At 43.1% G+C, this 19499-nt stretch overlaps 1 protein-coding gene across 1 annotated transcript in view; it reads left to right on the forward strand.

The window, feature by feature from the left end:
• The window catches only part of LOC145403727 (uncharacterized), a 307526-nt gene that overhangs the window by 272107 nt on the left and 15920 nt on the right, over positions 1–19499 (forward strand). The window contains exon 10 of the mRNA XM_080275407.1: positions 3231–3454. Coding sequence (XP_080131533.1) covers positions 3231–3454 — 224 coding nt within the window. The remainder of the gene's footprint in view (positions 1–3230; positions 3455–19499) is intronic.

The following is a 19499-nucleotide window of genomic DNA, read 5'->3' on the forward strand; positions in this document are numbered from 1 at the left end:
TGTAAAAATTTTTTTTTTTTTTTTTTTTTTTTTTTTTTTTTTTTTTTACCTATGGATGTTGGAGTGGCCCTGGTGAGAGAGGATAGTGTTTGGAAACTCCCTGTACTGTTGTTTGCAGATGATACCGTGTTGTTGAGTGAAGACGAAGGGGAGCTGCAAGGCTTGGTGGATGAGTTTGAGAGAGTGTGTAAGAAACGGAATCTAAAGGTGAATGTAGGGAAGAGTAAAGTGATGGTCTTTGAGAGAGGTGAAGTCAGTGAATGTACAGCGAGGTTGGATGGTGAGGAATTGGAAAATGTGAGTACGTTTAAGTACTTGGGTAGTGTGATGAGTAAGGATGGAGGTTTGGAGGGTGAAGTGCTTGAAAGGGTACAGCAGGGAAGAAAGGTTGCTGGTTCTTTGAAAGCAGTGATAAGAAACAGGGAAGTGAGCATGGAAGTGAAAAAGTTACTACATGACAGTATTGTGATACCAACTCTGACGTATGGAAGTGAAGCTTGGACATTGTTGGAAGGACACAAGTCAAGAGTGAGAGCAGTGGAAATGAGTTATTTAAGAGGAGCCTGTGGAGTCACATGGAGAGACAGGCTGACGAATGAGGATATAAAGGAGCGTTGTGGTGTTGATGTGGATGTGATAGGAAGCGTTATGAGGAACACACTGAGGTGGTTTGGCCATGTGGAGAGGATGGATGGTGAAAGACTGACGAAGAGAGTGTATGTGAGTGAGGTGGAGGGGGAAAGAGGGAGGGGGAGGCCGAGGATGAGATGGAGAGATGGGGTGGAGAGGTATATGAGAGAGGGGGGTGTGAGTTGGGAGCAGGGGAGTGAAATGGCGGGGGACAGGGCGACTTGGAGGCGATTTGTTTGTGGCCACCCCAAACGGGATTGAGGCATCTGGCAATAGATAGATAGATTACTTTTTTTTTATATTACTGTACAGTACATCAGTTCATGTTTGTTTCATTCCTCATTGTAAAATTAAGAGGTAGAGTCGAGAGAAAGTGTGGGAAAAAGCGCTTACCTTGGGGTGATGTTGACCAATTTGCTTATAATACATATATTTAATTGTTTCAGTTTTACTCATTTTAATTTTGCAAGGGTTTTTGTCGACCATATTCTCGCAAAATTGGAGGATGTACTGTACAGTATATATATATATATATATATATACTTATGCATATATATGACCTTAACCCCTGTGGTACACAATTCTCCAGCCTCGACCACCCCCCAGGACGCAAAAACAGGCCTATTATTCTGCTTTCTCAAAGGTTAAAAGTTTTATGCCCGAGTTATAGAGCTTGAATTTACACACCTGAAAACGCAAACCCCACCCTCATAGACCGAATAGTTACCGAGATATGGGATGTCAAAGTTGATAATAGTTACCCGTTGCAGCCTGGGCAAGAAAGTAAATACGTTACTCGCACCCGTTTTGATCCCAAAAATATGTACAAAAAACACCAAAACCAACATTTTTTGGTGTGTATGGATGATATAAACCATTGGAAAGTGCTTAGAAAAAAATAAAATGGTCAAGAACCCCACAGAAAATATGATAAATAAAAAGATTACCCTTCCCTCCTCTCCCCTCCTCATACCTCCCTTCCCCTCCCTCACCTTCCCTCCCGTCCCCTACACTTCTCTCCCGTCCCCTACACTTCTCTCCCCACCTCTCACCTAACCTTCCCTGCCTTCCCCCCTCCTCTCACCTAACCTTCCCTCCCTTCCCCCCTCCCCTCCCCTTCGAGCTATCAAATCTAGCTCGGGAAAATAAAATTTCTTTTTCGAGTGAGTTTCAAATAAGGACAGGCAAATATTTATGTATGTCTGAAAAAAAGGTGCAGATATGAATACTTATCATTATATGTTGCAGCAAAATAGCCTAAATTATTTTTGTTAACTTTTCCTACAGGTAGAGCTGAAACTAGAAACAAGTGATAAGGAGTGTTACAGTATGTTCAGACATATAAAATGTACAAAGAAATACATAAGAATGAAGAAAATACGTGCTAATCTTTGACAGGTACGCAATTATATTCATAGGCAGGTAACAATTTTTCCCCATCCCCCCAAAAAACAACCAGATAAAACATAAAGTAATTGTGGTGTGCATATCTGTATGCAAAGACTCAAATCATGTGCAGGTAATGATGCAAAACGCACTCCTTAAGGCATAAAAATTAAGCAAAATATTCGAGGCTGAGGGGGGGTAAAGATACTCCTTGCTAGGGTGTGGGGGGGGGTGATGAGGCCAGGAGGGGGTGTATGGGGATTGAGGGATGGGAGGAGACCACCACAAGACACAAAGGAAGGGCCCCAGTGGAGTACAGGGATGTGGAGGGTGGGTTGGGGGGAAATACCCTCCCCCCAGATGATGGGGGGGGGGATCCACATTGGAGGGGTGGAGGATGCATGAGCAGGGTGTGGGAGGGGTGGTGGTGATGGTAAGAACGGAGAGAGGTTGGGTAGTAATAACGTAGTGGGGTAGAGGGATGCGGCGAGAGGGAGGTGGGGGGTACACCCACCACCACCTGGGTACTGGCCTGGATCCTCCCTCCCATGTGTCCAACACTTACTTCTGATTGGTCAGCAGCTATCTACACCACAGCCAGGGTGGAGCAAGCTGCAGCCAGTTATTTGTGGATGCTGCACAATCGACACTCCTCGTCCATTTAAGAAATTGTGAAAAAATGTGGATCGTTGAGGCTAGTACTTTAGGGGTTAATATCTTGAAACTGGCCTGTATTAGTAAAGTACTGTGTTGGACATAATCACCAGATAGGGTCTAGAAGACTAAGAAAGGAAATAGCATGATAAAGAGAGGGAAAGATCTTCAGATTAGGTTGATAATATATACAGTACAGTACTATAATTACTGTTTCTTCTCATGACCTTCACCACCACTCATCCATGGCCTCCTCTTGTCACATATGATTATCTCCCCACCTGGCATTGTCCATTTCACTACAAGATACCTGATATAGCAAGAATTAAAAACAACAACAACAACGACAATTATCATTTGACATGCTAACTCTTATCCCTACATCTTGAAGAGCAAATGTAGGATTGGCGCTTACTAATTTTTACTTATCATTGGAGCTACTCTCTCCTTTCACACAGCGTTAACTCTTTCACTACAAGAGATCTTCCCCAAGCTGTATAGAATCGTCAGAAATCAAATAAAATGTCGCATATCTAACATTCAGACTCCCCTCCACACAGCTTCATCAAGCAGTGCGGCCAGTACAGTGATGGGGAGCCCTAGTGCTGAGAAAAGGGGCACTCGCTCCCCCCTACCCCCCCTGCCCCAAGGCGACCCCAGCCTGTATACTACCACACCCACCACAGCACCTCAACAGCTCCCACCTCCACCCCACTCACCCCCAAGACCCACACCCACACCAGAGAGGCCCACCCAGCGTGCCCTTGAAGAGATGTATGCTAAGGTGAGTCTGGGATTACTATATGGATGATTATACAGTACATCATTGATTTTCAGTTTTTTGTATTAGAGCATACTATACTATTAAAAAAAAAAAAATCATACCTAGCCTTTTTTTCATTAAAATTATATGCATGGAAAGAAATGGATCAGGACAACTTGTGGAGTGCATATAGTGATTGCATAGTTAGGAATGCCAAAGTAGTGTGTGATGTTGCTTGAGCAACAATGAGGAAGAAATGTACGGCATGGTGGGATCTCTCTATCTATCTGTCTATTGCCAGATGCCTTAATCCTGTAAGGGACAGCCACAAACAAATCATCTCTATGTCACCATGTCTCTTGCCATTTCACTGCCCAGCTCCCAGCTCACACACTCCTCTCTCATATACCTCTCCACTCTATCCCTCCATCTCATCCTTGGTCTCCCCCTCCCTCTCCCCCTTCCACCTCACCCACATATACTCTCCTCGTCAATCTCTTGCTCTCCATCCTCTCCACATGGCAAAACCACCTCAATGTGTTTCTCCTAACGCTTCCTATCACATCCACATCCACACCACAATGCTCCTTCACTTCCTCATTTGTCAGTCTGTCTTTCCATGTGACTCCACATACTCCTCTCAGATAATTCATTCTCACTGCTCTCATTCTTGACTTGTGTCCCTCCAACAGGGTCCAAGCTTCACTTCAATACATTAAGAGTTGGTATCACAATACTGTCATGCAGTAACTTTTTCACTTCCATGCTCACTTCCCTGTTTCTTATCACTGCTTTCAAAGAACCAGCAACCTTTCTTCCTTGTTGTACCCATTCAAGTACTTCACCCTTTAAACTTCCATTCTTACTCATCACACTACCCAGGTACTTAACCCCTACACCACGGTGATGTTTTTGCGCTCCTTGTGCGTCCCGCGAGGATATTCGCGCTGCGACTGACTAAAAATATTTTGCCAAAAATCAGTTATTAGTCCTAGAATATTATAATTACATATGCATATGGCACATACCTTCAGCATTCTCCTGGGATGATTGTTGAGCCTTCGTCAACTACCGTAGGACTTGTGGAGACTTCTGACGTTGGGTAACGAAGTCTCCACTTTACACTTCCCGACACCCCGTAATATGATTACAACAGCCTGATATTATCACTAGAAACACTATTCTATGATTTTCAAGTAGTTTGGAATCCATACACCAAAAAAAAAGCACTGTGAAATCAATGAAAATTACGAGCGCGTATGAGCCTCCCACTTGCGCTCATTCCCTGCTGGTATTCTGTCATTTATTATTCATGAACACACTCACATTTTATATTCCTATTACTTTATTACACTTATATATATATATACAGTATTTATCCATAAGTTTCCTTCAGTAATAGTAGTTTATTTTCACTCCAGGCATTAACTTTCTCGTTCAGTAAACTAGCGTAGAGAGCAAAGCTTTCACTGTCATTACTCCAAGTATTTGTACTCATATTCTTATATTAGTAGTTATTTACAATTCTATTTTATATACACTATGTCATACACTGTCACTTCCAGTAACTAAGGGCTCCTTTCCCTTGGAGCCAGGATGAACTTGGGACACTGAAGCACTCGTAGTTCATCACCATTTCCTCCACTGGCTCATCACACGATTCACCAGAAAGATTGTAGTCACTGTCCATCATTATCATGGATAAATTAGCCAGTTCACACTCCGCAGCAGGGTCACTTAGTCCTTTACCCCTTTCCACACGAGGTTTAGTAGGGGTAGAGGTCACATGGGCCTCTAGAAGTGGCGGATATGGAGGGGCACGAGTGCTCCATGCTTTCACCTCAAGAGACAACACTGAACTGAATGATGAGGCGGATATGGGGCCACCAAGGGTTGACAACGTCAGCAAGGTGACAGCTGCTAATTTATATGCTGTGAAATGATTGGCAGGAAATTAGGTAGTTCCAGGTGAATGTAAATATCACTTAGGCTTCTCCTTTCCTTTCCTATATATATTTTTATTATGAGAACAGGTCATACAGCATATTTCAAGGGGAAATAAACAGGGAAAATTAGCGAATGAGTGCACATGGGGTGTTGCCAGGTGATCATTAGCCAATTCCAGGTGTATGGCACTATCAATTACCTTTTTTCTTTTTATATATATTATTTTGTATGAGAATAAGGCATAGGGCTCATTCCAGTGGATGAAATGAATGAAAAAATCCGGGCAAGATTTACCTAGCGTGGCACAGCTAGGGCAGGCGGGAGGAGAGGGTAATGGAGGGGAGGTAGGGAGGGAAGTCAAGAACATGGAGAAATGGCTAAATTGTCAACAATGGATGGGAGTACAGATGACAATAGCAGCACTGACTGTTGTTAGACACTGTCAGTACTGACAGATGATACAAGCAACCACTTCAAAGCCCGGGCGAATTCAAAATAACACAGAATCGCAAAAGTGATGCCCCGCGGTATGATCCATTGCACCCGAGCATCACGAAAGTGATGCCCCACAGTTAAGGAGTTAAACACACTCACATTTTCTATTTCCTCCTCATCCAACCTTGGTGTACATTCAGTGATGTCATTTCTCTCGAGGACCATAACTTTATCCTTCTCTACATTCACCTTTAGATTCCTTTTCTTACACACTCTTCTAAACTCATTCACCAAGCCTTGCAGCTCTCCTTCATCTTTACTTAACAACACAGTATCATCTGCAAACAACAGTACTGGGAGTTTCCACGCACTGCCTTCTCTCATTAGGGCCACTCCAAAATCCACTGCCCTGCCTTGTATCTCTTTTATAACCCCATCCATGTACAGATTGAACAGTGATGGAGATATGACACATCCTTGTTTCAATCCAACCATCAAACAGAAAAATTCACTCAGTTCGTTGTCCACACGCACTGCAGCCTAGCCTTAGCACCCTCATACATACTTTTCATGGCATTCAGCAACTTCCCATGTACTCCATATATTCTTAATACTTTTCACAATCCTTGTCAATCCACCCTGTTATATGCTTTCTCCAAATTACAACTTCTTTCCCTTCTCTAGAGACTGCTACGAGAGCAATGGAAGAAAAGAGGAAAAAGTGGCCAGAGTGGATACAGGAGAGGGATTCAGTTGAAATAAGAACTTAATAGATTGAGAGAAAGAAGCACATAAAGAGACTAGTGAAGTGGAAAAAGGAGGAGGTAAATGATGACCTAGGAAGAAAAATTAAAACAAATTACTCTGAAAGTAGGAAGTTATTCCAGAAAGAGATGCAGAAATGTGGAAGTGACAGTGGAAAGTAATGTGAAAGTTTGAAGGATGTAAGTGGTAGATTATTAACTCATGGGGATGAAGTAAGAACCAGATGGAAAGAATATTTTGAAAGTCTGATGAATGGGAATGGAGAGAGCATAGCAGCTGTAAACATGATTGGTTTTGGGGGTGTGCAGAGAAGGAATGCAGTGCCAGGAAACGTGACGCTTGCAAAGAGAAGAATGCTGTGAAATGGCCAAGAGATGAGAAGGCAGCTGGTGTTGATGAAGTGTATGTAGAGATGATTAAGTATAGTGGAGAGAGTGGAATGAAGTGCCTGTTGGGGATATGTAAAAAGACATGGATGAGTGAAACTGTGCCAGCAGAGTGGAAAAGGCTGTGATTTTACCCCTGTACAAAAATAAAGGAGAGCAAAGTGAGTGCAAAAATTATCATGACATTCATCTCTTGAGTGTTGTAGGGAAGGTATATGGAAGAATTATTATAGAGATAGTAAAAGAGATATCAGAAGGCCTAGTGAGTGACAAGCAGCGTGGCTTTAGGAGTGGCAGAGTATGTGTGAATCAAATATTTGCAATGAGACAGATAGTGGAGAAGGCTTGTGAGAAGGACTATAAGGTATGTATGGCATTTATGGATCTAGGAGAAGCATACGACATTGTAGACAGAGAAGGATTGTGGGCGCTTTTGCATATGTACATTCTTGACTTGTGATATGGAGCTGAATCGTGCATGGAAAAGTCGTGCCCCTGAATAGCAAAAAAGTTTAACAAATGATCTTTCAGAACTTGAATGTACCAGCCACCATTCATCAAGTTCTTAGGTGAAAGTAGAGGCCTCCCCTTTCCATTTCACCTGAGAAACACCCCCATGCCATTACTGATTGTGGGTGTTTAACAGTCGGCTCTGTGTAAGCAGGGTCATATTAACTACAGGAGGCAGGGTGACGAACCTTGGCAGAACACACCTGGAACACTTGAAATGTGCTTTCATCGGAAAACATAACTTTTCTCCACTCTTCTGAAGTCCAGTGTGCATACTTCGTGGCAAACTGAATGCACTGCTTCTTCATGTGGTCAGTGAGAAGCAGTTTCTTGGCTGCTGTGTGGCGTGGCAAACCCAGCTCCTTCTGCAAGCGGTGTTGGATAGTTCGAATTGAGACGTGTTGTAACAGCTGGAGATGCATTCTCTTCAGTACTGCTGCTGTCAGTCGAGGATTCTTGATTACTTTCCTCTTCAGAAGCATGTCTTTACCTCTGGAAGGTGTCGAAGTGAAGTTTCTGTATGTGTATATACTGTATATATATATATATATATATATATATATATATACAGGTTATCCCTTAATTCACGCGGAATATTTTCACGCGATTTTGGTTATCCACGAATTTTTTTGTACCATAATTAAAATATTAAATTATAGTATTCAAATAAATAATTTTAATATATGAGAGAAATAAATAAAATATAAAAATGCCAACCCGCCGCCCATGCGTGTACGTGTGTGTGTGTGTGTGTGTGTGTGTGTGTGTGTGTGTGTGTGTGTGTGTGTGTGTGTGTGTGTGTGTGTGTGTGTGTGTGTGTGTGTGTGTGTGTGTGTGTGTGTGTGCGTGTGGGAGGTTGGTCTCCCACGCGCCACACAGTTTGAATCTGACCCTCCAACCGTGCGTGACTCGTGAATCGTTTTTTGTGACTTATTTTTCTGCCTCCCAGTGATTGCTTGCCTTGTTTGCCAACATGGGGCCTAAGCATGGTGATAGTGATGCACGTGGTAACACACCAAAGCGGGCTCGTAAAGTGATGTCACTGACAGAGAAAGTTAAAGTGTTGGACAAACTTAGAGAAGGAATGTCGGCGAGTGCTGTTGGTCGTATGTTTGGGGTGAATGAGTCAACTGTTCGTACAATAAAGAAGGCAGAAAGTAGCATATGTGAGGCAGTGAGGGCTAGTGCACCAGCCTGTGCTAAAGTGTCTTATTATAAGAGAGATAAGCGCATTATAAAGATGGAAAATGCCCTATTTTTGTTGATGGAGAACTCTCACAAGCGTGGTATACCGCTTGACTGCAACATAATTAAAGAGAAAGCACTTTCTCTGTACTAGACTATGTGTGAAGCTGACGGAGGTGAAGGCATTTCATCAGCTCCTGACACCCCAGTTTTCAGTGCAAGCAAAGGGTGGTTTGAAAATTTTAAGAAGAGATTTTCCCTTCGTAACCTCCGCATCTGTGGAGAGAGTAGATTAGCTGATCATGAGGCAGCACATGACTTCCCGGCTGAACTGAGTGATATAATTAATGAGGGAGGCTACGTGCCAGAGCAGGTCTTCAACATGGATGAAACTGCTCTCTTCTGGAAAAAGATGCCTGCCAGGACCTTCCTCATCCGTCAGGAGACCCATGCCCTAGGATTCAAGGCAGCCAAAGATCGGTTTACGCTGATGTTCTGTTGCAATGCAGCTGGTTTTATAATTAAGCCGGGCTTAATTTACAGGGCTCAGAATCCTCGTGCCCTTAAAGGAAAAGACAAGAAGCAGCTACCTGTCTTCTGGATGGGAAACGCTAAGGCATGGGCTACCCAGCCTCTCCTGAAGGACTGGTACCACTCCAACTTCTTACCTGAAGTGCGTAATTATCTGTGTAATAAAAAGCTTGACTTCAAGGTCCTCCTCATCTTGGATAATGCCCCTGGACATCCACCAGCCCACGAACTTGAAACTGAGGGTGTTAAGATCCTCTACCTCCCCCCTAACACATCTTCATTAATTCAACCCCTGGATCAAGGTGTTAATCGCGCTTTTAAGGCACATTACACCAAAAAGTGCATGCAGCACATTGTGGCTGGGATAGAGGATGAGAATAAGTCCGTCATGCAGATGTGGAAGGACTACAGCATCGCCGACTGCCTTCAGACGATCAAGGGGGCCTTGGGCAAATTTAAAACCACACACAGTGAATGCATGTTGGAAAAAATTGTGGCCAGAGTGTGTTCACAAATTTAAGGGGTTTGAGTCTGTCTCAAAAAAATCCACTGCCTCCCACATCGTATCACTGGCACGACAGATTGGTGAGGAAGGATTTGACGATATGGATGAAAAGGAAGTAGAGGAACTGCGGGAGAGTCACAGAGTAGAGTTAACAAATGAGGATCTGGTGGAGCTGACTCAGTCTACTGAGAAGGATGAGGAGGATGAGAAGGTTGATGATGGCTCGCCTGCGTCTCAGTTGATGCTAGATAACTTGGGTGAGGGTTTAAGGATGCTGAAGGCAGTAACAGAACATTTTTACAACATAGACCCCAACATGATAAGATCCCTTAAGTGTAAAGAACAGGCTGAAAATGCTTTTGCTTGTTACCGGGAAATCTTCGGTGACATGAAGCGAGCTGTATCTCAACCTAAAATAACAATGTTCTTCAGCCAGCGTTCATCATGTACATCCCCCAATCAGTCTACAACCCCAGTCATTCAAAGTGACGAAGATGATGTTGAGGAGGATAAGGTCGATGACCCGTCGAATCCTCCTCCCACCACTCAGTAAATCCCTGCTCCACCACCCACTCTACCACCCACCAACGCCTGTGTTTGTCAGCTTTCAGTAAGTTTTTTACTTATATGAGTTATAAAATTCCCCTGAAAATTAGTTATTAACTCCTCCCACCATGCCTACCTGCTGCCTGTGTGCATACATGTGTGTGTGTGTGTGTGTGTGTGTGTGTGTGTGTGTGTGCGCGGAAGGTCGGCCTACCACGCACACACAGTCAGTTTGAATCCGACGGTCGAACCGTGCTTGACTCGCGAGTCGTCATTTATGGCTAATTTTTCTGCCTTCCAGTGATTGCTTGCCTTGTTTGCCAACATGGGGCATAAGCGTATTGCTAGTGATGCATTTGGTAACACACCAAAATGGACTCGTTAGGTGATGTCGCTGACAGAGAAAGTTAAAGTGTTAGGCAAACTTAGTGAAGGAATGTCGTTGACAATTCGCCATCAGGACGATTTCCCGTCATTTATTTACATACCAGTTTATTTAGCAAGTAGAATACACTAGTTTTTTACTTACATGAGTTTTTTACTTACATGAGCTATAAAATCCCCCTGAAAATTAGTTATTAAAGTATTAATTAATCAATAATACGTATGTTTATAGAATGACGGGGAATCATCCAGGGTGCGAATTGTCCTGATGGGGAATGTCCATGTTTTGACGGTGAATTGTCTTGGAATCGTATGTTTGGGGTGAATGAGTCAACTCTTCATACAATAAAGAAGGCAGAACATAGCATACGGGAGGCAGTGAGAGCTAGTGATTCAGACTGTGCTAAAGTGTCTCCACCTACGCCTGTGAATTGTCTTGGAACCGTATGTTTGGAGTGAATGAGTCAACTGTTCGTACAATAAAGAAGGTAGAGAATGTAGCATACGGGAGGCACCAGACTGATACTGTCTCCACCTGTACCTGTGCTTCTCAGCTTTTAGTGGTAAATTTCTTACATTATTGTTGTTTTTCTTACTTTATGCTAGTTCATTAGGTGTATGTAGTGCATAAACAGTATTATTCAGATGTAATACACTTAATACACATGCGTAATTACGTGCACACATGGGCAGAACATATACGTGAACTTACCACATATGCGAAGGGTCTGGGAACGTAACCCTCGTGTGAATTAAGGGCTTACCTGTATATATATATATATATATATATATATATGTATACATACATACATACAGTAGAACCTCTCTAGTTCGGACTATACGGGGGGAAGGGTTGTCCGAATTAGCAGATTGTCCAGACCATCAGGGTAATCTCATTCATGAGTTTTCCTGCAGGAACACCAGCCTTTAGTTTATCCAGTATTTTCACTTTACCTGCAATACTTAGTGTTACATGCTTCCTTTTAACACCTTTATTCATTACAGAAGCTACACTTGCATTAGGGGGCATGGTAAGGAGGATTAACTTTTGTAATATGGCGTAAAAATATAAATGGTCGGTGAACTAGATGATGGAATGAATGCTAGCGTGTGTTTAAACAAGTGCCCATGTTACGACCTAGCATGATCTGAAACTAAACAAGTGACGATCGCTTTCCGCACCGATACTGAGAATGACTTTAGAATTATTTTCAACATATTTTTGGAGTTTATTATTTTGTCCGAATTAACAGAAATCCGGGTTAACGGGGTCCGGAACAAAGAGATTCTACTGTATATATATATATATATATATATATATATATATATATATATATATATATCTATATATATATATCTATATATATATATATTCTCTCTATTGCCAGACGCCTCAATCCCGTTTGGGGTGGCCACAAACAAATCGCCTCCACGTCGTCCTGTCCCCCGCCGTTCGCTGCCCTGCTCCCAATTCACACCCCCCTCTCTCATATACCTCTCCATCCCATCCCTCCATCTCATCCTCGGCCTCCCCCTCCCGCTTCCCCCCCTCCACCTCACTCACATACACTCTCTTCGTCAGTCTTTCACCCTCCATCCTTTCCACATGGCCAAACCACCTCAGTGTGATTCTCATAACACTTCCTATCACATCCACATCCACACCACAACGCTCCTTTGTATCCTCATTCGTCAGCCTGTCTCTCCATGTGACTCCACAGGCTCCTCTTAAATAACTCATTTCCACTGCTCTCACTCTTGACTTGTGTCCTTCCAACAATGTCCAAGCTTCACTTCCATACGTCAGAGTTGGTATCACAATACTGTCATGTAGTAACTTTTTCACTTCCATGCTCACTTCCCTGTTTCTTATCACTGCTTTCAAAGAACCAGCAACCTTTCTTCCCTGCTGTACCCTTTCAAGCACTTCACCCTCCAAACCTCCATCCTTACTCATCACACTACCCAAGTACTTAAACGTACTCACATTTTCCAATTCCTCACCATCCAACCTCGCTGTACATTCACTGACTTCACCTCTCTCAAAGACCATCACTTTACTCTTCCCTACATTCACCTTTAGATTCTGTTTCTTGCACACTTTCCGAAACTCATCCACCAAGCCTTGCAACTCCCCTTCGTCTTCACTCAACAACACAGTATCATCTGCAAACAACAGTACAGAGAGTTTCCAAACACTATCCTCTCTCACCAGGGCCACTCCAACATCCACTACCCTACCTCGTACCTCTTTTATTACCCCATCCATGTACAGATTGAACAACCATGGAGACATGACACATACCTGTTTCAACCCAACTTCCAAAGAGAAAAATTCACTTAGTTCACCATCCACATGCACTGCAGCCTTAGCACCATCATACATACTCTTCACAGCATTCAACAACTTTCCATCTACTCCAATAATTCTTAATACTTTCCACAGTATATATATATATATATATATATATATATCATCATCATCATCATTAGCCGTTTGAGTATCCACTGCAGGACCGGCCTATCCTGACCAAAGTCGGGACGATACAGCCAATGTATCTCTACCACGTGGCTTAGGCTGTCTAGTAGAGATTGTATGTAGTGTGAGAAGTGCTTGTTAGTGTAATTGTCGTGTTGGAGTGGCTTTGGATGTGTGTGTAGTCTGTGAACCAAGTGTAATCGGCCCGTGCAAGCCGACTGGGTGGAAGCATACTTTATAGTAAGCGACACTGGTTCAACCACAGCACTCCTGGTGTCCGCCAATGTAGTACGTGGCCGGGTGAACACTCCCAAAGTTTATTACCCTGGCGGGGCGCGAACCCTGGCCCACCTGTGTACAAAACGCACATTCTACCACTGTACCACAGAGGCTCCATATCTATCTATCTATCTATCTATATATATATATAGATAGATAGATAGATAGATATATATATATATATATAGATATAGAGAGAGAGAGAGAGAGAGAGATAGATATATATATATATAGATATATATATATATATAGATATATACTGTATATATGTGTGTGTTAATATGAACGTGGAGAACCAGATGAATTGTGTAATTGGGAATAATGTGGTGAAGAACATAGAAAATTTTAAATATCTGGGAATGATTATATCATCTAATGGATTATTAAACAGTGAAATTGAGGAGAGGATTAGACAGACTTGGGAAGCTGTTGGAATGTTGAAATCTGTTTGGAATAATAATATGCTTACAGTACATACTAAAGTAAAAATTTACAAGTCCATGGTTAAACCAATTATCATTTATGGGTATGTGTCATGGTACAGTACAATTGCAACAGATCAGAAATTAGTAGGATTTGCGAATAAAATACTGAGAAGGATTCTTGGGGTAAAGTGGCAAGACAGAGTTACAAATGAATGAGTAAGGGATGTTACAAGAGTGGAACCAGTTGATGAATATGTGAGACTGTCTCGCTGGAAATGGCTAGGGCACATATACAGAAAAGAAGGCAGTTTAATACAGGATGTGCCAGAGTGGACTGCCAGAAGAAGAAGAGGCAGAGGTAGGCCGAGGTAAACCTGGATGAGGACAATGAATAGAGATGCAGGAGAGGAATGTTGGTGGGACCTGAAAGAGATGGTAAGAGGCAAATATTGGTGGAGAGAGTTCATCAAGGCCCTATACATCCCCTGGGATGCCACAGGAAATGATTGATTGGTTTATATATACATACTGTACATACATATATACACAGTACCCTCGCGTCCAACACGCGTTTGTCCAGTACGATTCGCGTCCAGCACGGAGAGCAAAAAATTAGTATGATTTAATATGATTTAAGTACTGTAAAACGGGTGCATAAGCATAACACTCATGGAGCTCCGAGAAGTGGGCGAAATCCGCAGTTTGCCTCTAGCACGATCACCCCCGGTCCAACACAGTCATACTGGACATTCCCGTGATGCTGACAGCCAATCAAAACTTATGATCAAGTAGCCTCCCCCGCCTGCTATCATGACGAGATCATGATGTCGTCCAATGAAAAACGCTTCTGTTCTCACTTGGTGTTTTGTTTAAATTTCTTCCGCCACAGCGCCACTCAGTCACATAATTTGCATTGGACGGTGCTTTTTTCTCGCTGCATTTTCTGCCCTTGCTACTGCATTTTACCCTGCTCACGATGCCTAGGAAGCCTTCTAAGAACCCCAAGAAGCGGTGGCACCTCCCTCAGGCCACCAAGCTAGAATTCATCGAGAGGCAGAAGAAAGGGGAGAGGAATTTCAAAGGATTTATGAGGGAGGTGGAGGAGGAGCAGCAGCCATTACCCGTTAGTGACACCAGCAGCCATCCTCCAGGGACCCAGTAGGACTACCTACAGTCTCGGATATCGCCTTCCATTCCCAGCAAGCCCACCAACACTGTCCTAAAAGGTTAGTTATCATTCATAGTACGGTACCATTTATTATAATTACAGTAGTACCAATATATGTATAGGTATATGGTAGGTATTTAGGGTGACTTTTCCTTGGGTTGCTGACATAATTCATTTTTCCCCATAATCTCTGTTGTTTGTCCAACACGTTTTTGTTCCTACACGGGACCCATGCATGACAATATTACCGTGTTGGATGAGAGGGTACTGTATATATATACAGTAATCACTCCAATATCCGACGTAATAGAGCCATAGGTAGGTCCGGATATTGGTTCTGTTCGGATATTGGGCCCCAGCTTATGGACTTGTACTTATGGACCCTAACTCAGAGAAACATCTATACAACTCCCTCTGGACATGCATAGCACCTATTTAAGACCCAAATCACACCAATAAGGCACATAAATGAAATAAATGCAAAAGAAACATAAAATGAGGGTTTAGAAGTAGGTTCGTACAATATTAAACATTCTGGTGACTGGCTTCTGGACTGGTACTTATGGACCCTAACCTAGCCTAACTCAGAAAAACACCTTCCTACTGCACATGCATAGCTCCTAACACCCTATTCACACCAAAAAGGACATTAAAGAGTGAAATGAGGTAAGTGTAGTATGGAAAAAAGTACAGTATGAAACATTCTTATGTCCGGATAATGGGGATGTTCGGATACTGGGCGTCCGGATATTAGAGTGATTACTGTATGTATATATATGTGTGTGTGTGTGTGTGTGTGTGTATGTATGTATGTATGTACGTACAGTACCCTCGCGTCCAACATGGTAATATTGTCATGTATGGGTCCCGTGTTGGACTAAAAACGTGTTGGACAAACAACAGAGCTTATGGGGAAAAATGAATTATGTCAGCAACCCTAGGAAAAGTCACCCTAAATACCTACCATATACCTTTACATATATTGGTACTACTGTAATTATAATAAATGGAGCTGTACTATGAATGATAACTAACCTTTTAGGATAGTGTTGGTGGGCTTGCTGGGAATGGAAGGTGGTATCCAAGGCTGTAGGTAGTCCTACTGGGTCCCCAGAGGATGGCTGCTGGTGTCACTAGCAGGTAATTGCTGCTGCTCCTCCTGAACCTCCCTCATAAATGATGCGAAATCACACTCAGAATCGTATCCTCATCCACATCCATGGAAGGTCCTGCTTCTGCCTGTCCTAGCACTCCGTAAGCCTTCACTGCTGCCAGGATCTTGTCTTGGTTTTTTATTATGGTCCTCACGTTGGCTTCATTCACGTCATAGGCCTTGGCAATGTCCACTTTCCTCTCCCTTTTCTTCTTCCTCTCGATGATTTCTAGCTTGGTGGCCAGAGGGAGGTGCCGCTGCTCCTTGGGGTTCTCAGAAGGCTTCCTAGGCATCGTGAGCAGGATAAAATGCAGTAGCAAGGGCAGAAAATGCAGCGAGAAAAAAGCACCTTCCAATGCGAATTACGTGACTGAGTGGCGTTGTGGCAGGAGAAATTTAAACAAAACATCATGTGAGAGCAGAAGCATTTTTGACTGGGCGATATCACACTCACGTCACGATAGCGGGTGGGGAAGGCAACTTGATCAGAAGCTTTGATTGGCTGTCAGGATCACAGGAACGTCCAGTATGACCATGTTGGACCAGGGGTGATCGTGCTAGAGGCGAACTCTGCAGATTTTGCCCACTTCTCGGAGCTCTGTGCGTTTTATGCTAATGCACCCATGTTACAGTAATTAAATTTTATTAAATCGTACTAATGTTTTGCTCTCCGTGCTGGATGTGAATCGTGCTGGACAAATGCGTGTTGGACGCGAGGGTACTGTATGTATATACAGGTATACGGTATATATACATAGGCAGACCCCTACTTATGAAGGATCAACTTACGAAAAATCTGCAGATTTGAAAAATATTGTTTGTGTGTGTGTGTGTGTGTGTTCTTACCTAATTGTTCTTACCTAATTGTATCTTTACAGGAATGAGTCAAGCTCGTACTGTCCCGTGTCTTAAACCATATTTATCGTACATATCCTTCTATCTATCTATCTATTGCCAGACGCCTCAATCCCGTTTGGGGTGGCCACAAACAAATCGCCTCCAAGTCGCCCTGTCCCCCACCATTTCACTGCCCTGCTCCCAACTCACACCCCCCTCTTTCATATACCTCTCCACCCCATCCCTCCATCTCATCCTTGGCCTCCCCCTCCCTCTTCCTCCCTCCACCTCACTCACATACACTCTCTTTGTCAGTCTTTCACCCTCCATCCTCTCCACATGGCCAAACCACCTCAATGTGTTCCTCATAACGCTTCCTATCACATCCACATTCACACCACAATGCTTCTTTATATCCTCATTCATCAGCCTGTCTCTCCATGTGACTCCACAGGCTCCTCTTAAATAACTCATTTCCACTGCTCTCACTCTTGACTTGTGTCCTTTCAACAATGTCCAAGCTTCACTTCCGTACGTTAGAGTTGGTATCACAATACTGTCATGTAGTAACTTTTTCACTTCCATGCTCACTTCCCTGTTTCTTATCACTGCTTTCAAAGAACCAGCAACCTTTCTTCCCTGCTGTACCCTTTCAAGCACTTCACCCTCCAAACCTCCATCCTTACTCATCACACTACCCAAGTACTTAAACATACTCACATTTTCCAATTCCTCACCATCCAACCTCACTGTACATTCACTGACTTCACCTCTCTCAAAGACCATCACTTTACTCTTCCCTACATTCACCTTTAGATTCCGTTTCTTACACACTCTCCCAAACTCATCCACCAAGCCTTGCAGCTCCCCTTCGTCTTCACTCAACAACACAGTATCATCTGCAAACAACAGTACAGAGAGTTTCCAAACACTATCCTCTCTCACCAGGGCCACTCCAACATCCACTACCCTACCTTGTACCTCTTTTATTACCCCATCCATGTACAGATTGAACAACCATGGAGACATGACACATCCCTGTTTCAACACAACTTTCAAAGAGAAAAATTCACTTAGTTCACCATCCACACGCACTGCAGCCTTAGCACCATCGTACATACTCTTCACAGCATTCAACAACTTCCCATCTACTCCATATATTCTTAACACTTTCCACAATCCTTGTCTATCCACTCTGTCATATGCTTTCTCCAATTCCATGAAAGCCGCATACAACTTCTTTCCCTTCTCTCGAAACTTTTCCACTAAAGATCTAAGAATGAATATCTGATCTACACAACCTCTTCCCTTCCTAAAGCCTCCCTCTTCTTCTCCAACTAATTTCTCTGTTCTTTCTCTGACTCTGTCAATAAGTATCCTACCATACACTTTTCCTATTATACTAAGAAGACAAATGCCCCTATGATTACCACACACTTCTTTTTCCCCTTTTGCTTTGTACAAGGGGATAATTATACCTGACTTCCAATCCTCCGGGACTCTACCTTCCTCCCAGGGCAATCTGCACATCTTCCACATCCATTCTACTACTATCTCTCCCCCATACTTCAGCATTTCACCACACACTCCATCAATTCCTGGGGCTTTCCCCAATTTAACTTTCTTCATTGCTTCCACAACTTCTATCCTACTGATTTCTTCCTGTCTTCTCACTTCCCTCCTTCTCCCAGCCATTCCCCAGCCACTTATACTCGCATTACTTCCATCCTTTATGTTCAACAATTCCTTAAAGTGTTCTCTCCATCTGCTCACTTTTTCTCCCTTCTCCACTAGTAATCTACCATTTTTATCTTTCACTCCCTTGCTAACTTCACTTCCACCCTGCCTTACTCTTTTCACCACTTTCCAGAACATTTTCTTACAGTCCCTCCACTTTACACTCAAATTCCTTCCAAATTCCTCATCCACTCTCTTCTTACTCTCTCTTACTAATCTTTTCACCTCTCTCTTTCTCTCTACATATAACTCTCTCTTCCGCCTCTCAACTTCTTCCACACCTCTATTTCTCATCCATTCATTGTATGCATTCTTCTTTTGTGCCACAGCCTGTCTCACCTCTTCAGTCCACCACGCTGTTCCTTGCACCCCCCTCCGTCTTCTCTTCCTTCCACACACCACATCACATGCTGCACATATTTCTTCTGTAAATATCCTACGTGTACACACCTTCCACGTCTCCCGTCTGCTCCAATTCATATTTGCCCAATCGTTCCTCCACTTCTCTCTTATACTCTGCCTTTTTCTCATCCTCTTGTAACCTTTCCACTCTCCTTGCAACTACTCCTTCCTCTCGTCTTTCCCTTCTTCTATTCCTCCATCTTACTTGAATCCTAATTCTGGCCACCACCAAGTAGTGGTCAGAAAGTCCACTCTCCCAACCTCTATAAACTCTTGCATCTATTACACATCTTCGCATCCTTTCATCCACACACACATAATCAATCATTGCCTTCCTTTCATTCAGTTCACCACCCACCCTTCTCATCACTCGCCATGTATACCTGTGGATC

This window comes from Coenobita brevimanus, chromosome 61 (assembly GCF_032717465.1).
Source record: "Coenobita brevimanus isolate Jiangsu-jjx chromosome 61, ASM3271746v2, whole genome shotgun sequence".
Lineage (NCBI taxonomy): Eukaryota > Metazoa > Arthropoda > Malacostraca > Decapoda > Coenobitidae > Coenobita > Coenobita brevimanus.